This window comes from Macaca nemestrina, chromosome 4 (assembly GCF_043159975.1).
Source record: "Macaca nemestrina isolate mMacNem1 chromosome 4, mMacNem.hap1, whole genome shotgun sequence".
Lineage (NCBI taxonomy): Eukaryota > Metazoa > Chordata > Mammalia > Primates > Cercopithecidae > Macaca > Macaca nemestrina.
In genome coordinates this window covers 36,346,298-36,373,511 of record NC_092128.1, presented here as the reverse complement: position 1 = coordinate 36,373,511, position 27,214 = coordinate 36,346,298, and the positions used below count along the sequence as shown (strand labels likewise).

Here is a 27,214-nt window from a genome sequence, read left to right as displayed (position 1 = left end):
GACTTGAGCCTGTGGACAAGACACATGAATCCATGATTGGCTCTTCTGTAACCCCCACAGGATTTCCGTGTCTTGTAATTTAAAAGTAGCAAATATTATTCTGCCTATGCCTTAAAAACAGGAAAAGATTATCTCTTCTATACATAGTCCAAACAGAGGTCATTCTGCTTTGAATAAGGTCTTAAGTATACAGGTCTGCCTCTAAAATGAGAGCTGCTTTCCTATGGACAAGACAGTTTCACTCACCTTCCGTGGTCAAAATTCTCCCTGACACAAGGCTTAAAACCTCTCAACACAATGCATTGCGAAGAAAAAAAAAGCCAGTTGTACAAGTACAAAAACCAACCACAGTGCAAAACTCCAAAGTAAAAATCCCACAAGGTCTGCTCCTAGTAAGGTACTACCAAAGCTTAAAGTCATCCACCCTGATCCTAACAGAACCAAAAATGACATGATTTTGCTCCTCTACATTTTACTAAGAGCTGTAATCTTCTATCTACAATTCAATATGAAAACTCTAAAAATATTTTTCCCCATAAGGATGCAGCAAATCCATTGGGGGAGGGGAAAAACCTGATATTGCAAAATTGCTAAAAGAATACATTTCAAATTCTCTCATGACAAAAAAAAGTATGTGAGGTGATAAATATGTTACTTAGCTTGATTTACTTATTCCATATTGTATACATGTCATAATATCACATTATACACCATAAACATATACAATTATAACTTGTCAAGTAAAAATATTAATTTAAAAAAAACTGATCTGAAGTAATGGAAGTCTACGCATTCGTTCAGTATGATTATTCATATATGTTGCTACAGGAATATGTTTTACGAAAAAAAGCCTGCCTTGGACCTTACTGGGGTACTATCTAATATGTGGCATATGTACTATGCTACATTTCTGATATCTAAAACAATGGTCCACCCTGCATAGAGCAGGCCCACCCCCTTCTGCTACTATCACTGCCAAAAAGATGGGAAAATACAACCCATATCTCTACTCCCAGACAAAATCCCTTACAAAGCTAACAGCCTAAAAGAGCAGGGGTAAGGGAGCTCCCAGTCAGCAGGAGGTTCCACATAGAAGGGCAGGCATTTGGTTTTCTGTCCTTCGTAGGGTAGGGAAAGAGGGGAGGGATAGCATTAGGAGCTATACCTAATGTAAATGACAAGTTAATGAGTGCAGCACACCAACATGGCACATATATACATATGAAACAAATCTGCACGTTGTACACATGTACCCTAGAACTTAAAGTATAATATAAATAAATAAATAAATAAATAAATAAATAAATAAATAAATAAAAAGAAAGGCAGGCATGACAGGCTTCTCCTTCCAACCTCATCTACCAGGTAAATCACGAGGAGGGAGTCAAAGGTAGAGTGCAACCAAGGGGCACTGACTCTGCTAATATGGTGGTTCTTGGGAAGGGTGGGGAATGGAGGGAGGCCCAGAAAGGGAAACATTGATTTATAAACAAGAAAGAAGAATCCAAAGGAAATAATGGGGTTTTGTCCCTACTTGGAATGTGAACATGACTTTTTCTACTAGAACACAAAATAAAATTGCAAATGTTGACAAACTCTGTAATGTGGTATCATTTCTGATTTTCAATATCCCAACAAAATTTGCCACTTAGAACTTTATAATGAGCTAAATGGCAAAACAAAGACTCCTTTTGTTGTGTGAATACTTCCTAACATATTTTTTACATTCATACTTTTGAATCAGGATCCTTTTTATTCTACAGCTTATTTTCAACATACTTGTCTTTATCTTTCACTTGTTGTAATTGTGAGTTAATTTTTCAAACAGGCTTGTCAAAACCCAATTAAGAAGTTATCTCCTCTTCTCAATTTGGTCCCACAAAGCAAGTAAAGATGACAAATATTTAGTAGCAATGCCTGAGTAGTCTGGCAACTTCAAAGATGTGTAAATTGAGGGTAAAAACACATAAAAACTAGACTGCAAATAATTATTGCTATATTTTTCAAATACTTTTAGAATAGGTAAGAATATTAAACTGATAAGACCACATAAAAATGTTTACAAAAATTATAAGACACTTATGACATAACTCACAAATGATACTGGTAAAATTTTTCTATGTGGAAGTTATGTTGGACATTAAAGGGTAATAACTAACTTTCATATCCAGATGTAAATACTAATGAAGTAGTTTCAAGATTCAGGAGGGTAAACAACACTCTAATATAGAAAATCTTCTTATACAACCTGCAGCAACTGAAATCTTTCCATCCCTTTCATCATTTAGCTAATGGGTCTTAAATTTATAAATGCCCCTTGGTGAGGGCATAATCATTTTCCCTGTGTAGAAAAATTCCTGGGCAAAAAAATATTGAAACACAACTCAATTATCCTAGCACAAGAGCAGTATATCCCACATTCTTTTTTATTTGTTTGAAGACAACGCCTTGCTGTGTCACCTAGGTTGGAGTACAGTGGCACAATCATAGGCCACTGCAACCTTAACTACCTGAGTTCAAGTGATCCTCTGCTTCAGCCTCCCGAGTTGCTGGTACTACAGGTGCATACCACCACACTCAGCAATTTATTATTATTTTTTTTTATTTTTTGTAGAGACAAAGTCTCTCTATGTTGCCCAGACTGGTCTCGAACTCCTGGACTCAAAGCAATCCTCATTCCTCAGCCTCCTAAAATGTTGGGATTACAGGCATGAGCCACCACGCCTGGCCCCCTCATTCTTTAGTTTAAAAAAACACATTTAGACTTTACTAAGCTAGAAGATTTATATATGTAGCTTATGTGATTGTCATTATACAATTCAACCATTACATCTTAATTTGACTACTCAAAGAACTGCTTGTCATCATTCTCCATTATATTCCTATATATCCAGAAATTTCTTGACATGGAAAAATGACAAGAAGGGGGAAAAGGATGTGGGAGGGGCAAAAGGAAAGCAGGTGAGTTGGGGAGAGAGGGAAAAAGGAGGTAGGAGAGAAGTAGAAAGAGGGAGGAAGAAAGATGGTGAGGCTTAGGGAAAGCAGCCTATAGGATATTGCCAGTGAGCTCAGTCTTACAGGACAGAAAGAGTTCTCCAGGTAGATAAGGGGAACCATGGCCTTCTAAACAGGGAAGAGAATAATAAGTAGCAAGTTGTATATGGCGTATACAGTAACCACAGGTTTTTCTCCATTGCTAGCAGTCTAGTGAGTGTAACAAAGTTTAGTGAAATGAGGATACAAGAGTTGGCAGTGAACTGATCAAATGAGGCCATGTTAAGGCTTTTATAATCCAAGCATTACAACACAACACTTAAAGAAAGAACCCAACGCTGTGGTCAAGCTGAAACACTGACCACCAACTACCCCTTAGAGGACCATATTATGAGCTCAAGACTCTAATCATAAGCTGGTATGGGATAACAGAGAACAGATATAATGGAGTGAATCTGCTTCTTAGAAAGAATCTGCCCAAAAATCAATGGTCATGGTGGACTCTATCCTGCTTTCTCGTCCAACATGGCTTCTGTAGAACCTGCTGCATTTATGATAATTTCTTGCCACCTACTGTTTTGATAATATAACTTTTAAGGACTGACATCCTATGCCATAAATGTATACAATTTTGAGGAACTGAGTAAAGGAAAAGTCACAGTGTAAATCCCTGTACATCATATAGACACAGCTCCCTTTGAATTCTCATCGGAGGCATGGGCAAGCCAGGGTCGTTGGGTGTAGGAGAAGGGAGCCATGGGCATCAGTCACTGCAGAGGGCCCTGAGGGATGGGGCAGCTTGACTGGTGCCAAGAGCTCTGCAAAGAGGGGGAAGGAGAACTGAGGAAAGGAAGAAACTGAGGGGAAGAAGGGGTGGGAAAGAGAGGGAACTAGCGGCTTCATGCATGAGGAGACCAAGCTGGAAGTCCCCAACACAGCCCTTCCTCCCTGCTTTGAACTTGTTCAAATCATCCACTTCTCTGACTATCTGACTATCCCCCTATTCTTCTGTTAAAGAAGGCAGGGGGCCAAGTTCACACCAGAGCTGCCAACTTAGTGCATTGGCATGTGCAATGATGCCAACTTAAAAAACAAAGGCATCCTGGGCAGAAAGAGAGAGAGAAAAGGCTGGTCTCCACTTTCCTTCCTAACATGCATGAGCAGAGGTTAAGTGTATTTAATACCTTTACTCTTGAAGGGCCCTTCACATCCAACTACAATCACTGACAACAACTTCTGTCCATGGTACACCATCAAATGTGCATATAAGTTTATTAGGAAAGTAGAAAATCAGGATGGCAATTAAATTCTATGTGATATAATAATTTTTAGAACAGAAAACTCAATAATCAAGCTAAAATCTCAGCAGTATATAAAGAATTGAATGTATTCCAAGGTGACTGAAAAAATTCATGACTGAAAAAAGGAAAAAATATCATTTATGGCTTTATCAAAATCTTGTACAGATTAAAGGTCATTTAGGAAAGAAAAACTACCTCTGCAATCATTTGTTGTAACTTAGAAAATACAAGCTCATATAAACCATCTCAAAGAAGAAAGAACTTGCTCAAAAAAAGAGTTCTTGCGATGGAAACTCTAATTATTAAAATAATATTTCCTAAACATTATGCTTGAATTAAATACTGCAGTCTCCTCCTAACTCTGGAGCACTGGACTATTTCAATTCCAAATAATCAGTGAATGCTTGAAAACTGGCTGAGTAGAAATAAATAAAATAGGATTGTCATACTAAAGGTGTCAATCAGACCTAACGAGTCATTCTAGAGTTAACCATTTTAAAGACAGTAAATATATGCCATAATAAAACCACAATACCATTAAATTACACTTTTAGTTATGATTTCTAGATGTAATTTGAGAGGACACACAAAACATATCCAAACAAAATTAAAAACACACAAAAACAGTATTAATGCTGTTGTAATTGTATATTCTTAAATATACCTTGACAGTAAATAAGGTTTCAGGTACTGTGAAAGTATAAAAGAGAACTTCATAGAGATGTATGTATATATACACATATATATGTATGTAGATGTATCTACATATACATGTAGATATATGTATGTATATATACACACATATGTGTGTACATATATACATATATACATACACATATATATCTACATGTATATGTAGATATATGTATATATACATACATGTGTATATATGTACACACGTATATGTACACACATATGTATGTATATGTGTATGTATATACACACGTGTATATATGTATACATATACATACATATATATGTGTATATGTATACACAGAGAGAGAGTGTGAAACCTTGGGGTCTTTTAATATACCCCTAAGAAGAATATACCTGCTATAATATTCCTAAAAGTGAATCACCTAGTTTCAGATTGAAAACTGAATGTTCATAAGATTACTGCCACACATAGAACCACCGATGACAGATAACAAGTAGAATTGATTATTGCTGTTTTGAATATTATTAAATTTACTGATATAAAGCTGGGGTTTTTTTTGTACATCAAAAATGGCCAAATATTGGCAGTTTCATATGGTTTAACAAAAGAGCTATCATTTGAAATATACGTGCCAGGCATCGTGTTAATTATGTTAACATACTTCATCTTAATTTTCACAGCTTCATGAAAAATTCATGTATCAGTTTCTGTGTGCATAATATTTTCATTCTGAGGTGGGCATCATCACATTCAAGTCCTCTAGATTTGCTCAACACCAAAAGGAAAATTTAAAAATCAGTACCCCACTCCGAGCTGGTAAAGCTGGCCAGGACAATCCTAATAATTAATTACTGTTTATAAATATGTCTCTCCTAGTAGACTGTGGGCTCATGGAAGTCAGGAACCTTGCCTTGTTCATCTTTTTATTTCCAGGGCATATGGCAATACCTGACTAGCACTTTTAAAAAAAGTTCATTTAATTATTTACTCAGATAGATTGATTGCTTAGTGTCTACTATATGTTCAGTGCCGTATAAGCCATGGTATCCTGCTCTGATGCAGCTTATAATTATCAGAAAGTAGCACACATGATAATATAAATTAAGTGCTGAATTGTGCAAAACCATGGCAGATACTTGTGGGAAAGCAATGCTGTAGGTAATAATAGTAATAGCAGCTCACATTTAGCTCAGGCAGTGTACTTAGCAATTTAACTTCATTAACTGATTTAATCATCAACCATCCTTGGAGGCAAGTACATTATTATCTCCATTTCACAGATGAATAAACTCAAGTACAGGAAGGTTACATAAACTCCATCACTCACACAGATCTGGAAGTCCAATCCAGATAGAACAAAACTCCCAATGGTTTTTCACCTGTTTTTTTTTTTTTCCATGTTTTTAAATTCTATTTCCTCTGTGCTGAAGCCTCCACAAGTCCTGTAAGTCAGTGATTTCTAAACATTTTAAAATCATGAACCTTTCGGCAATCTGTTGAAGTCTAGTGATTGTGATCTCTTCTCAGGATTATGCTTTTAAACGCATAAAAATAAGTCCATAGGATTACAGAGAAAAGCAGTTATAATGAAATACAATTATAAAATTATTTTAATAAACAAATTTGTGCTATAGTAATATGTGTTTCTATGACTCATTAACAAACTGTAAAAAGGGATTTAAGAGTAACGTAGTTTCAGTGTAGTTCATGAACACAAACATATTTTGAGAGAGCTGCAGTGGAATGTAATGTGATATGAAAATTTATGTGTTTCTTTTGGTGATAATGACAGGCACTGCTAGTACTACTGTAGTTTATTGTTTAAGTCATAATATAAGAGAATGCTATATCTCAGAGGTTAGTGAATATAAGGATCTAATGTTTTCCCATCCTAGTTCACAGACCCCCTGAATTCCATCCAGATTAAAAATCCCTGTTTGTAAACTGCAACTCATCCATTTTACTGTGAAAACATCTCTCATATATATATATATATATATATATATATATATATATATATGCACATATGCACATAGGCGTGTGTGTGTGTGTGTGTGGATGTGGATGGATGGATGGATCGACGGATAGGTAGATAGACAGACAGACAGATAGATAGATAGATAGATAGATAGATAGATAGATAGATAGATAGATAGAGACTGATTAAGGGGGTATAAGTATAGTTGTGTTATATCATGGATATAGTGCATGAATCTGGGCTTTTAGTGTACCCATCACCCAAATAGTGTACATGTACCCAATAGGTAGTATTTCATCCCTCACTTCCCTCCCCCTATCCTCTCATCTTTTGAGAAATGCAAATTAAAACCACAATGAGATAGCATCTTACACCAGTCAGAATGGCTTATTACTAAAAAGTCAAAAAATGGCAGACACAGTGGTTCATGCCTATAATCCCAGCCCTTTGGGAGGCTGAGGCAGAAAGATGACTTGATCCCAGGAGTTTCAGGCTGCAGTGAGCTTTGATCACACCACTGTACTCCAGTCTAGGCCACAGAGAGAGACCATGGTCTTGCTTCACATGTTGGTTATGAATGCTGGGAATGTGCCCTAATCCACACTGAAAGAGGAAGTACTTAAGAGAAAGGCAGAACCAATATGCCCTGGAGGATGCCTGCATGATACCGCACAGATAGCAGATACCTATTTATAGGATAAATTCATACACATTTTACATCATCCCTGTGTCCCTAAAAAGAGTTGGTATCTCCTAAACAGCTTGAATTTTTTTTTTCAAATAGTGTTTATTCAAGACACTAAATTTTAACTCACCAGCTTAACCACTCTAAATAAAACTCCCATTCACCAATCTGGATTCAGATGCAAAAGAATGCTTTTCCCAACGATCTTATGAAAATAAGATTCTCCATACTGTCTTATAGAAACAGTCAATGACAAAAATGAATATTTTTGACAATTGTAAGGGGGACTATGTCTTTAGTATGTTTTATGATGTGTCAAATGAAAATTATCCTTCCTATAAGTACTTTGATAGTAATCAATATAAAATTAAATTTTATAAACAAAACCAATAGTGTACTAGAAAACAGATGATCAATGACTATCTTAGCTAGTCACAGGCTTGCGTATGTTACTTGTTTAATACTCTATGCTTTCCAAAACCTTAATCTATCCATTTTTATGACAATGAAAGAGAAAAGCTTTAAATATGTCAAGGTGAAGCCAGCCCCCACTGTGACTGTGCTAACACAGGTACATGCGTTTTCTCTCAAGATCTCTCCCTGAAGCCAAAGAAAAGAGAAAAAGCTTTAAAAACAGAAGCTTAAAGATAAAGAGAACTATTGAGTAAATCTGACAGAGGATTAGCAGAGGACATGCACGAAACTGACTTAAGAGTAACATTTGAGCAAGCATAAAACTTACGAAGCTTTCAGGGTCATAGAGTCAGGGAAATGGGATTATTTACTCTTAGAAACTGTTTTTAAAAAGAACATAAAAGAAAATTATAACTCTAAAATTAGGAAGAGCTTCCTGATACAAAAAAAAAACTATCCACATATAAGATAGAGATTGCTTTATTAGGTGCATAACTAACTATAGGTGTTCAAAGAAACATTACTTAACCTTAAGCTGACAAGATAAATAAACGAAAATGAATAAAACTAAATAACTTCCTGAGGAAAGGCATTTAAAGTTAAAGAGCATTTCCCTGATTAATGAAGGAGTAATCCTGTAGAATGGAATCTGTGATCAAATGGACTTCCCCATCAGAAAGCTGTAGCAGTGCCACGGCTCAGAATTCCTCTAAGTACTAACTTGGCATTTTTCCCTCATTAAAGATACGGCTTTGCTGACGCTGGATTTAGTTAAAGAACCAAGGGTATCGGAGAGCCTGATAAACAAACGTGCCCTTCAAAGGATTATAAATAGGTATGAGCATAAATTCTTTCTGAATTGTGGTGCCAGTTTAAAGTATTAAGACTATGGCACAGCACAAACATAAGCATCTCAGATCTGTCAAGGTCCTGTCTTTGCAACATGTTAGCTCTAAATTGAGCACCCTTTCCTTGGGCCTGGGAATTAGGGAATGCTACACTGAAGTAAATTGCATGTGCTTCTTTCTGTTCTTGGTGGCTACCTAGCTTGGGCTAAATGCCTAGGCCATTGGTGAAATTGAGAATTTACACCAGGTTTACTTACCCACAGCCCACCTATATAGATGCACTATCCTTTTATAAGAATATAGAAGCAGAAGAAAAGAGAAGAATGAAGAGTTAAGAGAGAAGTCTAGCCCTGCCCTCTGCAACAAATTTGCTAGGTAGGCATGCAAAATTGACACTCTCAGTTTCACCTAAAAAATGCATGAAGAGAGAGGAAGAAAATGCTCAAACAAGATGATTTCCTCAGCTATCTTCAAGCAACAAAATTCTATAATCCATGCATTATCCAGTCTTCATAACAAAATGGTTGCCATCAAGAATGCAGGCAACTTTACAGAACACACTCACAGGTAGCAGAAACCCAGATATTGTATACAGCAACAGGAATCTCAGACATGAAAACACAGTGTGCAAATTCTTACACAACGCGTAATTTAAAATGTCATCCTTAGAATATAAAAAAATATGACGTGAAATACAATGGTTAATATCAAAAATAGCAAATGCAATGTGATCTGCAGAGCTCAGTGCAAATTTAGAATATCACTTCTCATTATTGGTTATGGATTTCACCTGTGAATGTGTTGACTTTTTTTTATTAATTTTATTTCCTCTTGCCACAGGCTGCCAATCTTGGTTTACTTAGCGATCAGGCCTTTTCCAGGGCATTATTGCAAAGTTTAAAAGGTATTTCGACAGGTCAAACATCCCTTGAAGTATGAAAAGTAAATTTTTCTATTCCAAAATGAAATGACAAAAATTTTTCATCAAAATATTTAAATACCAATCTTCCCAGCTCCTCTCTCTCTCTAAGCTTACAAACATAAGACCAAGCAACGCAGTATACATTATCAAGGCTAAAACAGTGAGGTAATTACATAAAATTTAAAAAGCCTGGGTGGAATGCGGTGGTTCACACTTGTAATCCCAGCACTTTCGGAGGCCAAAGTGGGTGGATCACGAGGTCAGGAGATCGAGACCATCCTGGCTAACATGGTGAAACCCCATCTCTACTAAAAACACAAAGAACCCCGTCTCTACTAAAAATACAAAAAAAATTAGCCGGGCATGGTGACGGGCGCCTGTAGTCCCAGCTACTCAGAAGGCTGAGGCAGGAGAATGGCATGAACCCAGGAGGTGGAGCTGGCATTGAGCCAAGATCGTACCACTGCACTCCAGTCTGGACGACAGAGTGAGACTTCATCTCAAAAAATAAAAAAATAAAAATAAAAATAACAACAACAACAAAAAAGCCTGAAAAGGCTCTTAGTTTTTACAAAGAAACCAATAAACAACTGCAATTATTTTTAAGTAAATATGAAGAGTTGAGGTATAATATTAGGGGATGAAGAAAGATAAATGAAATGATGCCAACCTGACAGCTGCTGGTGGACAATTGGAGCAGATATTCCCAAATTCCTTGGGAAGAAGCTAACTTCTAAAGTCAAGTTCCTTGGTATTCTAGACTAGGAAGTAAGAGTGCCTATAAAGATTCAAAAACAATGACCTGAAGATTTGTCCTGAAAGTAAAGTATCAAGTCACGCTCCTTTACTTGTTCTTTACATTTTTGGGGACTGTAAGAATAGCCAGGATAAAGAAAAGGAGAAATACAAAGAAACAAATTAACATTCAGACACTTGTGCAACTAGAGGGAGTTTTGTTTTTTCAATTTTATTTATTTTAAATTTATCTTTTGATCCATTATATTTGTACACATTCATGGGGCACTTGTGATATTCTCTTATACGCATAAGGTAACATGAATGATAATTTTCTTACATTTGTAATGATCAAGTTAGGGTATTTAGGATGTCCATCGCCCAAGTATTTATTATATTTCAAGTCACCTCTCTTCTGTTTTGAAAAATACATCGTTGTTAACTATAGGCACCCTACTCTGCTATCAAACATTAGAACTTACTCTTTCTAACTGTATGTTTGTTTCCATTATCCAATCTCTCTTTACCCCCTATCCAACACCCATTCTTCCTAACCTTTGGTATCTATCACTCCTTTGCTACCTCCATGTGATCAACTCTCTTAGATTCTACATATGATGGAAATCATGCAGTATTTGTCCTCCTGTGTCTGGCTTATTTCACTTAACACAATGACCTCCAGTTCAATCCACGTTGCTGCAGATGATAGGATTTCATTCTTTTTTTATGGTCAACAGTATTCCATTGCATATATACATCACATTTTATTTATCCATTCATCTGTTGATAGACACTTACGTTGATTCTGTATCTTTGCTATTGGGAATAGTGCCAGAATAAACAGGAGGATGCAGGTATCCTTTTGATATATTGATTTAATTTTCTTTGGATAAATACCAAATAATGGGATTGCTGAATCTTATGGCATTTCTATTTTTAATTTTTTGAGGAATCTCCATACTGTTTTCTGTAGAGGTTGTACTAGTTTACATTCCCACCAACAATATATAAGAAATCCCTTTGCTCTACATACTTGTCAACATCTGTTATATTTTTCCTTTTTAATAATAGCCATTCTAACTGAGGTAGGATGATATTTCATTGTGGTTTTTATTTTTTCACATACATGTTGGCCATTTATATGTCTTCTTTTGAGCAATGTCTATTCATGTCCTTTGCCCATTTTTAGTGATATTATTTTTATTTATTTATTTTTACTGTTGAGTCCTTTGAGCTTCTTGTATATTCTGGGTATTAGTCCCACCTTACCCCTTCTACATAGAGGAAAACAGTTCCAAAGCAATGGCATGAGTTGCACCAACATAATCAGCTCTTGAGTAGAACCTAAGTCACAGAGGTACTAATCCATGAGGGGTGGTAACTGGAATGAAGAGGAGGAGCGGCAGAGGGAAGTATGATGTAAACCATTGTCATCAATGATTTATAATCATGAAAACAGAATCCAAAGGAGATAAAATGAACCATAGTCTCTACGTGAAATGTGAATGTATCTTTCATTCTAAGAGAACAGAAAATGAGTGAATATTGGAGGTAAGAAACTTACAAAAAATTAATGCAAAATACAAAAAACAAAATGAATAAAATAATCACATCATAACAGAGGGTTAAGCATCTTCTTAGTGTACAAACAATGCCTATATGAATCAGTATTAAGAAAATGAACATGTAAATGGGACACAGGACATGAACACATAATTCACAAAGAAATATGAATGACCAATATAGAAATGTTAAACTTCACTAACAGTAAATAAATAAATAAATAAGGAAACCTAACAGTTGGCATTTATTTTATGATAATACCAAATGTGCAAGAAAAAAAACAGCACTCATATATGGTTACGGTAGAAAAAACTGTTACTACTTTGAGGGCAATTTGATAATCTGTATAAAGAACTTAAGCAGTGCTCATCACCTATCACCCAGTAATTCTACTTGCAGAAATTTATCCGAGATAATAAATTTAGCAATATGCACAATTATTTCAGCATTTACTTTTTAATAGTAAAAAATGAAAACATAAGTGTCTAGCAGGATATTAAATAATATTTAGATACAAGCACACAATGATCTATTATGCATGTACTTAAAACCATGTTTATAGAGAATATCTGATACTAAAGAAGGCTCATGTCATATAAATCAGATTCCAGTTTTATACATACAAAACAGAAACACCAAACTGTTAAAAGGAGTTGCTATAGTTATTGAAATTATATAGGTGGTATTTTTCTTTTTCTCTCTTTTTATAATATACTATTTTTAGAGCAGTTTTAGGATGACAAAAACGTTTCTTATTTTAAACATTCCTTAAATTATCCAACATAAACATATACTACTTATATTAAAAAGTGTTCTTAACATAATATCAAAGTAGAAAATTTCTGAATTTCAAAATTCAAGACATTTTGAAAAAAAAAAGGCCAGAATTAGACCATTTTGGGAGTACTTTTCCCCAAATTTCATAATAAACTATTGAAAATAATTTTTTAAAGTTTATTGAAGGAATGAAAGAATTTATCCTATTATAAAGCAGGAAATCTGAACAGCAAATGGTGGTGGGGGTGGGGGTGGCAGCAACAAAGTTTATTTTAATACTTTTTTGGTAACTTTTAAAAGACTAAATACATCTCTAACTCTCATTTATTCTTTGGGACCAAAATAGGACATAAACAAATGAAAACAATAAGAAAACTATACATCCTTTCTGAAAAGTTGTGAACAAACCCAAGTCACAATTATTTTTTAAAAGCTCTAGCATCCACATTGTGTGCAATAGCAGAACTTGAAAGTTTGTATTATGCTGAAAGCAGCTAGTCAGCAACTTACACTGTCTTTTGGAAATCTACAAGAGAAAGACCATTTACTTTTCCACATGTCCACTACAAATCACATTGTCATTTGTTATATTTGGATAAAGTGCACCTGAATTCTGTGAAACAGAAGCAGATATCTGATGACAAGAACAGCTTGGAAAGTAACAAACTGCAATAAACCTATGTTTAGCCATCTTCAGAGTCAGCTGAAGTTTCCTAAATTAAAAAAGAAATAGACCAAAACCAAAAAAAATTGGTCAAAAACGAAGTGCAAACACTTGTAGAATTTGTGTCCATTTCAGGACTTCCTTTAGACAATGAGATGCTTAAAGAAAAAAAAAAAGTGAAGAGGAAAAAAAAAAAATCCCTTCAATTAACAAAAAAGATGAAAGTACAGCAGAATCAAACAACGATTATTAACCATAAAATTATCAAGATTATAACTGCCAACTTTTATTAAGTAGTTAGGTATGCTACCTGCCATTTCTTTCTTCTCTTCCTATTCTGGTCTGTCCCTCTAGCATCATGTCTGCCTACTTAGGCGGTTTAGATATTTGGGTCAATTTTTAATTATGCCAACTGTGTGAGAATACTGAAGAAATTTCACAAACATATTTCTTTATTATTCTTGTTACTTATAATACTTAAGGGCATCTTATTAAATATATGATATAAATTATATTGTTACATAAAAATCATTATTATTCCTCAGTATATGCTTTTATGTAACATGTTGAACAGTATTCATAGTAAATACTAATTATAACTGACATACATACATAAAGACACTCCCCACCCAAGAAAATACCACATAGAAATATCCAAAAAGATCTAATCCTGGAATAATCTAGTTGAAAGAAATTATTTCCCTTAAAAAAATGTACCAAGAGGAATTGAATTTTGTCAAATAATGTGGAGAAACAGAAATATATCTTGGGTTTCATACCGAGATCCCAGGTATTAAAGTAAACCAAATATCTGAAGGTACAACCACTATAAGAATAGACAGATAACTCTTTTTCTTTTTAGATGGAGTAATTGTCTATAGACTATATAGACCTACAATCAAGATGGAAAAGTCTACTCATAAAAGTTATTCAGGAAATAGCAATCATAAAGCTGAGAGAGAAAAATAATAGCAAACAGATTTTGGGAAAATGTATATACTAAGAGTATGAAGGTGTGTTTTCAATTGAATTGATAATACACATTTATTAGGATTGTTCATATATATATTATTGAACAATATATATTCCAGGATTAGATCTTTTCGGGTATTTCTATGTGCTATTTTCTTGGGTGGGGGTGTCTTTGTAATATATATTTGTGTATAATATATATTATGTATATATATAAGTACATGTATTTACATTATATATTATATATAATTATATATTACATATAATTATATTTTATATAATCCTTCAAGTCAATCCTTCAATATACATTATATATGCTATGTAAAATACATATTATATACAGAATCAGAAATGGCTATCACAGCTAAAGGATAGTAAACATAATAATTGAGCAAATGACCACTTAAAGGTTATTAATAGTTCAAAACAGCTGCATACAGCAAACAATATATATAACGTCCCTGAAAACATAGACTTCAAATGATATAAGAAGCCACAAAGGATCACAGAATCACAGAATAACTAGGTTAGAAAAAGCATGAAAGGCCAACCATGCTTCATAAGTATCTAGCATCTTCAAGGAAACATAAAATCATGAAACTAAGAACAATCATATTCAAAAGAAATTTCATTACAATACAAAAGTAATACTTTTAGATAAAGAGAATGATGGAGAAAGTAAGAATAAAAACAAGACCAAAATATACAGTTTCTAGATAGAGTAATAAATACTGTAATACCCATTCACTCAGTCAACAAGTATTCACTGAATATATTTGTGTGCTAAACTGGGGATTCAATGGTATACAGAAATGGCTCTGCCATGGAACACACATTCTAGAAGTTATAAGGTCTGTATCAATATGGTTCTCAAATGACCATGCGAATCAAAATTATCAAGGCTGTGAACAAATGTGATCCCAAAAGAACCAATCCTTCAAGATGGATCCCAAGTGGCTAACTAGGTTTACATTCAAATTGAGTAAAGTAGCCATTTGCTGACTAGAAGTCATACATGTTACTCTGAGTTCCCTGAAAATTCACACCTCCATTTAACTTTGGGACTTCAGGAACCCACCTGAACCCACCTGAACCCACCAATCAGAACTCATCTACCCTGTCCAATCAGGGCCCAGTTATATCCAACCAATCAGAACTTGGTTGTGTTGACCAATCAGAGATAAGCAAGTTTGAATCCTTTATTTCCATAAATGGACCTGACTGGAAATGTAGTGAAAAATCTTTCACTATAAAATCAGAGCCCACTGCTTAAGTCAAGGATTTCTAGGCCACAATAACCTATGATCACATCACAGCACTCTAGTCAGGGTGACATCTGAATGAGACCCTGTCTCAAAATAAATTAAAAATCAAAATTAAATGAAATTCCTTTTCAGAGAACTTTTGTTCACAAGGCACAGGTTCAAAATTCAGATGTTGAAGCCCCATTCTCAGAAATTCTCATTCAACAGGTCTTGTATGGAACCTAAGAGTCTGCTTTTAGTCAATTGCGGTGGTCTGAGGTTCTTAGCTCTGCTTTTAATTAGCTATGCAGTTTTGGACACAAGTCACTTAACTTCATGTGTAAGATGGGAATAATTATCTTGTTTATAAGATTTATTCTAAAATATAAACATATATTTAAATATATTTTAATTTCTCTGATGTCTGAGACTACTAATAGATTTTGAAGTGCCCACAGTACCTGACATAGGTATATTCAAAATGGCAACTGTGAAATAATGATAGCATGCCAGAAATACTTTAAAAAAAAATCTGGATTCACATTTATCTTGGATGCTTACCAAATATATAACACTGGAAAAGTCATTTAATCTCTGTAAGCTTCAATTTCTATTTATGTAAAGTGTAGGTAATAATATTTCCACTGTTTATTGCAAAGAGATATTGAAAGAACAAAAGTTAAGACTTTTCTGGTAAACTATAAAAATTACTATATAAAAGTATTAATACATAAATAAAACATAAAGATCATGATCACAGCAAAATATGCAAAATATACTTCTAAAAAATGAAAGGCTTTTTGGGAAAAAAACTGAAAAGCAACTTTTCTACCTTATTTGTCCAACTAAATTTATTTATTTATTTATTCAAGAGTTTGTTGTGTACCAATTGTGTACTACCTAGAAAACAGTAACTCCACAAATGCACCTCAGGAACGCAGACTCATAATTAGCATCACAAATCTTAGCACCACTTTGAGACGTGCACAAAGACAAGTTATAGTTTCACAACTAAACACTAGCTGGAAATATGAACAAAAGTATAGAAAACTCTCAGTCACCAAGTCAAACCACCTCTTCAATGCTTACATCTCTTTCTGTAACAATCCTAGCAGGTAGTCATTTAATTCCACTGGTTAGCAATCCACCAATTCTAAGAGAATCATCTGGAAAGCTTTCAACAGCATGAATTCTGTAAGTCTGATTCAGAAAGTCTGAGACAGAACCCCAGGACCTGTTTTTGTAGTATGTTTCCCAGATGACTGTGAAGGGCCACTAGAATCAAGTTGTGATGCTATATTCAACCAGTCCATTCTATTTTGGGGCACTGCAACCAAACTCTAGATATATTAGGTTGAAATCTTCCCCACTTCAGTTTCCAACTAAACTCTAGTTTTACTCTTGGGATTACATACAACACCACAAACCCAATCTGTCTATAGGCCAAACAGCCCCAGCTCCTTCAACTTACATAGGTATGTTTCAAACCTGATCACCCTAAATTTGTGCACATTTTTTATTCATATACGGTGCCCAGAAGAGAACATAATCCTCATGTAGAACACAATGGGGATACTCTCTCCTTCACTGGAGTTACAACATTTTTATTAGCACGGCTTGTGTACCTTTTTTTTTCTGTTGAAATGTGTGCCTTCAATAGCAAAGACTTGGAATCAACCCAAATGTCCATCAGTGACAGACTGGATTAAGAAAATGTGGCACATATACACCATGGAATACTATGCAGCCATCAAAAAGGATGAGTTTGTGTCCTTTGTAGGGACATGGATGCAGCTGGAAACCATCATTCTGAGCAAACTATCACAAGAACAGAAAACCAAACACCGCATGTTCTCACTCATAGGTGGGAACTGAACAATGAGATCACTTGGACTCAGGAAGGGGAACATCACACACAGGGGCCTATCATGGGGAGGGGGGAGGGGGGAGGGATTGCATTGGGAGTTATACCTGATGTAAATGACGAGTTGATGGGTGCAGCACACCAACATGGCACAAGTATACATATGTAACAAACCTGCACGTTATGCACATGTACCCTACAACTTAAAGTATAATAATAATAAATAAATTTAAAAATAAAATAAAATAAAATAAAATAAATTAAAAAAAAAAAAAGAAATGTGTGCCTTTTTCTAAACTGTGTCCACATCATATTATGTTTACTTTTAAAAACTCACTTATTTTGAAATATTTTTAGATTTACACAAAAGTTATGACGATAGTACAAAGAACTCCTTCATCCCCCTGCTGACTCAATTTCAGTTTCCCTAACCTTATCATCTTAGAATACAGCAGTGCATTTATCAAAACCAAACATGAGCCTACTGTTTCACTAAAAACTTTTTATCTTTTTATACAGATTACTTCCCTGAGCTACATTTCCTTCATCCCAAATACAGACTTTTGGCTTTTCTTTAGTTTAGGTACATGAGGCAAATATAGAAATTTACAGTTAATACTGTAAGATTCAAATCCTGAATTTTACATGATGAAATCTTCCTCTGACTCTTACAAGGGGAAATCTAAGGTCCTATATGTGTTAAAATTTTGAGCTCCTATACCTGTTAAGATATTCTGAGTCAAGGTCCAGTTGGACATACCCACTCTTGACATTAGATTTATGTCATATACATATTTAGTCAGCAAAACTTCCATTATTTCATTTAATTCAATAGGCTGAGGCTTGGGGGAAGGTAAACTTCTCTAGAGTTGCATTAATTAACCTCTGATGTATACCATCACTATTATAAATCCAATCAGTTAACTACTGATTATTTAATATGTTTACACAAAAATATTCTTGCCTCAGGTAAGTTCAGATCCATTGTATCTCCACACTTCCCCTTGTTTATTCGTCTTATATATATTTGCATACTATGCTTCTTCAGCTGAAAGTTGTTGAGTACCTGCACAATGAAAGGAATCCATTCCCTCAAATGGCTCTGAAACGCTTAGGCAAAAAGGGAACTCTCTAAACTAACAGCTAGTGGCAATTCACTGAAGCAGTTAATGACCATGTGTGAAAACTGGTGCTCATAGGAAAACCATAGAGAAATTCCTGAGTCACAAGCTAGAATCAGAAGAAATAGCAGGGTGGGGTAGTGTTATTTCTTTAGGAAGAAAAGAGAATTCAATTTATCCTCTTGAAATTAGTTACTAGCTTTAATTATTATAAAGCTTAGGGAACAAAATTGCATAAGATGGCAATTTACTATTGAAATCCAGATTTAAAAGGATAATTTAGGCATGTGGACCTAAAGATGGCTATAGTCAGCTGTATCAATCACTGCCAGAAGATTTTTCTAAATAGTTTACTTCTCCTCATAAGATGTGACTAATTTCGATTCTGTTTATCTCTCAAATCCAGGCTGTGGAATTAGAGCTTTGCAATTGTGAAATAGAACTGACAATGCTTTCAAAAAGGTTGCAAACTCACAGCCTTCCTGTCAGACCAGCAAGCTTCTTTAAAATGGGGAAGCCATAAAAATAATAGAAATTTTTAAAATGTATCAGAAAGTCAAAAACAAAGCTCTTCAAACTTACCTCATAATAACTCCGAACTGCATTGCAAAATGCTTCATCAGCTACAATTTGAGTTTCCCCATTGAGGAAGGCCTGGAATCGTTCTTTCAGTAACTGCAATTGTTGTTTGTTAAGCTACAAGAAAAAGAGAAAATAAGCAGATAAATTGGCCAGTACATGAAAAAATAATGACTATTAAAAATCATATTTGCTGTATGTACATTAGATTTCACACCTAAATTAACTTTATAGTAAAGAAAAGTAAAAGCTAAAATATCCTACTACTTATACTAATGGTTAGACTTTATTTGAGATGGAGTCAAGCTCTGTCATCCAGGCTGGAGTGCAGTGGTGAAATCTTGGCTCACTGCAGCCCCCACCTCCTGGGTTCAAGCAATTCTCCTGCCTCAGCCTCCTGAGTAGCTGGGATTATGATGCCCGCCATCATGCCTTGCTAATTTTTGTATTTTTAGTAGAGATGTTGGCCAGACTGGTCTCAAACTCCTAACCTCAAATGATCCACCTGCCTTGGCCTCCCAATGTGCTGGGATTACAGGCAAGAGCCACTGTACCCAGACACTAATGGTTAGACTTTAAAACATTTCCAAGTCATTTCATGTACTCCGTAATCTTGATGTGGAAGTGGAATCCAAATTTCTACCCCAAATTTCCAGAATTCTCACAATTGCCATCCCAGTTTCTTTATAGAGACAGAGAAAATCTAAAATTTGGATAAGAAAGTAACTAGTAGTTAATATTAATAATATTATACAAAATTTCCAGCTGTTCTAAATAGAGAAAGTAGAGAAGAGCTTAGAGATGAGGGAGGGATGCCTTGGACAAGAGGTAATAGGAAGAAAGACTAAAAAGACAGAATGGACCCTAAGAAAGATCCCTCTGGAAAGAACAACCATTGCATGCGAAAATGTGGATTTCGTGAACAAACATACATCAACAACTGAGTTTAGATAAATAAGGAGAAGACAAAGAAGACAAAGCCAAAAGAGAACAGAGAGGCAGCAGGTAGGCAGTGAAAGCGTCTTTGAGCACATAGGAGAAAATGCTCTGAACTGGGGAAGTTTACAACCAGGGGTCCTTACCCTGGGTGTAGCTTCCATAATTATTACAGAGGGTGAATTAGACATGAAATGTGACTATCAATCATGTCCTCTAATCATCAACTACAAGCAGGGTGAGCTACTTAATTTGTAGGGCCCAGTGCAAAATAAAAATAAGGAGCTTTTTAGTAAAAATATTATTAAGAATTTCAAGACAGCAGGAACAGAGAGCACTAAGCCGAGTGCAGAGAGCCCTTCTAGGCACCAAGCCCTGCACACACAGGGGCATGTACTTCACTAGAAATAAAGCATCTTAGATCTCAGGTAACGCAGAACCTTTTTTTTAACGCTTAGCTGGAGAGAAAACAACATAGTCTTGGAGATAAAACAACAAATTCCAAAATATATACGAAACAGCAAAGAAATGATCCTTCCATTTCATTAGATCCTGATCAGACTTTATTAACAAACTCATTCCAGTTTTAGAACCTACAGAGGGATGTGAAGCATCTGGAAACATGCTGAGGATAAAATGATTAAAGGATTAGGTAGACTAAACTGGTATGACTTGGCTTCAAAAAGAAGGCTGATGTGAAGTAAGTATAAATCTGTTAAAAAGGCTTATTAAACTGCGATTCAAATATAAGAAAGACAAGCTCTTTCAAAAAATCGGTTTTATTTAGGACTCAAACAAGACAGTTTGTAAAGAAACTGTAACTGGGAGTAACAGAATTAAAAAAAAAAATTTAAAAGTGTCCTATTGTACCCAGGGGAAAAATAACCTTTTGCCCTGCGCAGTGAAGAAAGAAGACCATTCCATTTCTTTACTAAGGTTATCTCCTTCATTTTAGACGAAGCTTAACCAAGCTAAGGTGCAGGAACATCATCATTATATTACAATATCCATTTCTATAATGTTAAGAAAATGAAAGCAGGGACCTTTTATATGTGTGTGTACTAGCAACGCAAATTAAGTTCATGACTTTAGCTCTCTAAGCATGATTCACAAAAGGGACCAAATGGAAATGGGACAGCAATTGCTGAGAGTGAGGCAGCTGAGAGCACTATAGTTACTAAGCTCTGGGAATGCCAAGAAGAGCTTCTCCTTGCAAGTCAAGTGAAATGATGGCAATGGAAATGTATGCAAAGAATGACAATGAACTGAAGAAGACCTTACTGATCACTTGTGCCAACTCCTTTGCTTGATAAATAAAATACATACTCTTAAAAAACTAGAACCTGTGTATTTTTTCATTTAATTTTGTTTTATCAAAGACTTTTTTTTCTTTAAAAACTCTTCTAAACTACCATATTTGCAATTTCTACATCATTAGTAATTAAGTTCCACTATTATAACAATAAGTTACTCTTTGGTAATTACGGTGTAGAAAATTCATGGATATGAATCAAGGAAAGGACGTTTGAGCAAATCATCTTCTTGGAAGCTCCAACAAAGTTGATACAGTTCACAAAATATGCCAGAGGCCCCTGGCTAAACGTCAGGCTTCAACATTTTTATGAATAGAAGATACTGCAGTTACATTTAAGACATAAAATGGATCAAATATGACAATTACATACAAAAAGCAAATAAATGGATACTTTATTAGCATAAAGAGGAAGTCTACATTTTCACATAGGCAAGATTGGGGCAGGAAAAGAAAACTAAACTTAAAATCTAGCACTGAGGATAGCTGTCAGAAAGCAGAGTTTCCTAAAAGCTATTTGCATTATCAAGATAAACCATACTGTATACCAAGAGATAGACCAGTGGAACAGATTGAAGAAACATACCGAAACACAATCAGAAATGTACTATAAAACACCTATATAGCAACTCAAATCAGTAGTAGTTGATGATCTACTCAATGAATGGTGTTAAAATAATATAAAAGATTTTCCACCTCATGTCATCAGGGAAATGCAAATTAAAATAATGAGATTTACTACAAACCCATTAGAATGAACAAAATCCAGAACACAGAAAACACTTGATGCTGGCAAGGATATAGACCACAGGAACTCTCATTCTTTACTACTGGAAAAGCAAAACGGTATAGCTACTTTGCAAAACTGGTTGATGGTTTCTTACAAACTAATACGCTTCTATCATATGATCCAGTAATCACAGTCCTTGGTACTTACCCAAAGGAGTTGGAAATTTATGTCCACACAAATACCTGTACACAAATGTTTACTTTGGAAATTTATGTCCACACAAATACCTGTACACAAATGTTTAAAGTAGCTTTTTTCATAATTGCCAAAACTTCAGTAGATGAATGGATAAACTCGGGTACATCCAAACAATGGAATATTATTTAGCAAGTAATGAAATAAGCTATCAAGCCATGAAAAGACATGAAGGAAACTTAAATGCATACTTCTATGTAAAAGCAGCCAATGTAAAAAGGCTGGATACTGTACGACTCCAACTAATGACATTCTGGACAAGGCAAAACTATGGAGACAGTAAAAAGATCAGTTGTTGGTAACAGTGTAGGCTATGCATGTGTGGGGGCAGGATATATATGAGAAATTTCTGTACCATCCACTCAAGCTCAATTTTGTTGTGAAGCTAAAACTTCTTTAAAAAATTCTATTAAAAATATTGAAATGTCATAAATTTATTTGCATTAAAAATAAACTTTACAAGGCAAAAAATACCATAAGCAAAATAGGAAAAGATTAACTAGAAAAAAAAATACTTGCAACTCATTACCCAAAGAGTTCATTTCTAAGCATATACAGAGTTCCGATAAGAACATCACAAATAAACCAACAGAAAAATGGACAAAATTGATATGTTCAGATAAAAAAGTCTTAATCCATGAAAACAAGCCTATATTTACAAAAAGAGTACAAACTAAAACTGTATGAGAAACCATTTTAAAAGTACATGTAGTTGGAATCACCAATTCCACTTTGGGATTGGATCAATACTACAGATAAACGTGCACATGTGCAAAATAACATGTGTACAAGGTTATTTACCACATAATTCTTAATAGCAAAAAATGGAAAATAACCTAAATATGCAAATATAGGAGACTAAATTATGCCATATCTAAACAGTGGTATACTAGTCATTGCATTGAAAGAATGTAAACGTTCTCTATGTACTGATTTTAAATATTTTAAAAATATCTTGGGGCAGAAAGCAAGTTATAGAACAGCAGTTAAAATAAGTCACCACTCACATAGCAAATGGGCAAATAACATGGATGTGAATTTGCTTCCATATACAGACAGAAACTAGGGAAGAAGGATGGCTGTGGGAACTGGACAGACGGAAAATAAAGGTGAAAGAGATTTTTCAACATGTAGCACTTTATTCATTTTGAATTTTCAAGTGAAATAACCCTTTATAAATTCTAATTAATTTAGATTTAAAATAAGCTGTAACAGCAGCTTTGTACATCTTGAAACTCAAAACAGTTATGAAGCACTGTGAACAGCTTAAATCCTATGCTACATGGAGACTGGACAACACACCAATTTTTAAAATTCTCCTTTCAGGTAAAAATTTTACTTTGACTTTGTGTCTATTTTTTTAAATATTACAGTCTTGAGAGTTTCAAAAAAGCTCAGACCAAGATCGTCAGAAAATAAACACAGTAATTATCCTATTCAACATTCTAATCAATGCATTAATCTGTACAATATCTACAAAAGTAGACTTTCAGATTCCAATTGGGCCTATTAATATACACACACATACATACATCCTTTTATTACCTCAGTGAATCCTATTCTAATTTGGGACAATTATAAAAATTGAAATCAGTGTCCCTATGGCTTCCACACAACTCTATACTATACACTATCTAAGACAAAACAGACTAAGTGTTACTTTCATTCTTTAATATAGTATTTCAAGACTTTGGGGACAAAAAATGATTTATGAGTTTTCTCTTTTCTGGAATAAATTTTGCCAGTTCGCTCCAATATCCTGGGTGCTCTCCTAAGGATACATTCCAATTTGCCATAAAAATCACCATGTTAAATAAAACTAAGTATGAAGGATACTTGGATGCAATGGATCATAAGTTCTGAGTTTACAGATGTGCAGAGTTGCTATTATAGCTTTTTAAAAAATCTAAACAAGCTGGGTGCAGTGGCATATGCCTGTAATCCCAGCACTTTGGGAGGCCAAGGCAGGCAGATCACCTGAGGTCAGGAGTTCAAGACCAGTGTGGCCAACATGGTGAAACCCCATCTCTACTGAAAAAAGAAAAAAATTAGCTGGGTGTGGTGGCGTGTGCCTGTAGTCCCAGATACTTGGGAGGCTGAGGCAGAAGAATCACTTGAACCCGAGAGGTGGAGGCTGCAGTGAGCTAAGATCATGCCACTGCACTCCAGCCTGGGTGACAGAGGGAGACTCCATCTAAAAAAAAAAAAAAAAACAAACTAATTAAAATATATAATAATAATGTCCTTTGATATAAAAATTCAAAAGGAAAACACTTGGAAAACTATAAGATTAAGCAAATGAAACTCACTACAATAGCAATGTCCCTTTTAAAATGTACTAGATACACTGATCACCATTCTCTGAGGATAGTGTGGCCAACAGAGACACAAGTGGGAGGGCCACTTCCCACATTCTAAGCATTCTATGTCTATTAATTCAAACTAAAAACCAATTAACTCTTCTTGGCAGTCACATCAACTGACTCACATTGTGCTTATAATCAACAAAAACTTCTAAAACATTCTTACATGTGCCTCAGTAAACCATGTTTCATCTTGCTAGATGTATTTGGGACACTGTTCTACTTAAGAATTTTTTTCAGAATTCTGATTCCTTCACCCGATGACTACAGAGCTCTCTTAGCTTTGTTATAATCACTAACATAATAATATATTCTCCATAGTCTCCTCCAGGTCATTTCAAAAATACTCACCAGTTCAGGATTAAGGAAAGAATACTGAATCCTGCCATTATATATATTCCTTCAGTTTAGCATAATCTATCAATGAATATTATTTGGGGCAGTTGATTTATTATTATTTAGCACGTTTTAATTTTAAATAATATTATTTAGCATATGTTTAATTAAAACATAGCATATGCTTTAATGTTAATTTAAAATTAACATAAAATGTTAATTTTAATGTTTAATTTTGACTACTGTATTTATCAATGAATAAAATATTTTTAAATATGAAGGAAAATTTGACCAGCAGAAATTATCTATCAGGAATTTATAAGGCGCATTCTATATAAAACTAAATTGCAGAAACTTAGCTAAAACATAAATATCATTTCAAACATCTAAATACAACCAACAGATTAGCCTTGTAAAAAGAAAAAAACTAAATTTCATAAATCTGACCTGGCTGTGATACTTCATCCACAAGAAAAATAACTGCCACCAGAAAAACACTTAGATTCTAGGGTTCAGAGGTGTCTCATGTTTCTTAGGTATTTTTTCATATTCAAATTAGATTTCATCCTTTTCATTCTAAATCATGGATCAACTAAAGACTTAAGCCAGGATTTATATTACAGCAGGAGACCAGCCAATATGCAACCCAGGAACCTAGCAATCATAGCTGTATGGAGCCTGTCCTGACCTGCAGAAGCCATCAGGAGTCTCAGTACTTACAGTGGAAGCTGTGTGACATCCTAGCAAGTAAAAGTAGTCACAGATTCCACAGCAAAGTGGCAGAAAACTTGTGGGTCCCTCCAGGATTGGGGCGTGGGTGTGCATTTACCTCATGTCAAAGAGTAGTAAAATGAGAAAGGTTTTTCAAACAGGTAAAAGGCTTTAGTCTAGGCATGGATGTTTCTTAAAATGCACAAAGGCATAGCTTTCAGGTTTGTCAATTAAAGAACGATATTAACAGGAAAACGCTAAAGGATCAGTACTATTTTCTTCTTCCCTTCCTATCAACACTGTCAAAAACAGCTACATCAAACCACTGAAGCAAAATCATCAGTGCCTTCCATGTTTTTGAAATAACAATGCATCCCAAGCTGTATATCAGAATAATAGGGGGCTCCAGCTACGTCTAACACATTATAAATCCCGTGGATGTGCTGATATTATCAGTGTCCTATTCAAAGAAACTTTCCTGTCCTCTTCCATAAGCACAGATATTTGGGACGGTGAATATGCCCATCTAACACTACAAATACCAGGTTCACCTGATAGGTATAGACATGGTCAAATGACCAAGTTAAGACCAACCAGATGTAAGCAAATGTATGCCTGACTTCCAGGAAACTACAACAGGTGGCTGAAGCAAACACATTTTGCTTCCTTCTCTTTTTTATTTTCCTGCTGAATGGAATTTGATGTGCTAGCTGAAGTGTCACCTTGATTAATGAAGATGGTGAGGCAGCAAGATAAAAAGTGCCTCACACCACAGAGTAGAGCAGGAATGCAACCCTAGACCACCTGCCTCCCAACTTCCTTGACATGAGAGAGAAATAAAACCTCCATACATCCTGACCACTCTTATCAGGATTTACTGGTAAAATGCAGTTAACAGTAATATGGTATTAAGTCCTAACTAATAAAAAGTAATAAAAAGTCAAATGAGGTACTGTACCTAACCAGAGGGAAAATACCATGGTACTATCGTGTGTTTTTTTTTTTTTTTGCAACTAAAGTTCACCTTAATTTATTCTAAAACATTTTTCCATGCTATTTCATGTGAAAAACTCCTTATCCAATGAACTTGCCCCAGCAAACAGTGAACACCTAAGTTGGCCGGATATAGATTGAAAACAGTTATTTTGGCAAATCGAATTCCACTGTCACACAGTGTTGACAGGACAATTTAAAGGCCCAAAATTTATAAACACCATATTAATATGTTTTATAATAAAATGTAAACTAAGTG

General features: G+C 34.8%; 1 protein-coding gene across 9 annotated transcripts in view; it reads right to left on the bottom strand.

The window, feature by feature from the left end:
* The window catches only part of LOC105475142 (calcium dependent secretion activator 2), a 564,483-nt gene that overhangs the window by 398,521 nt on the left and 138,748 nt on the right, over positions 1 to 27,214 (bottom strand). For all 9 annotated transcript variants that reach the window (XM_011730292.3, XM_071094565.1, XM_071094564.1 and 6 more), the window contains exon 2: positions 19,323 to 19,436. In XM_011730292.3, coding sequence (XP_011728594.2) covers positions 19,323 to 19,436 — 114 coding nt within the window. The remainder of the gene's footprint in view (positions 1 to 19,322; positions 19,437 to 27,214) is intronic.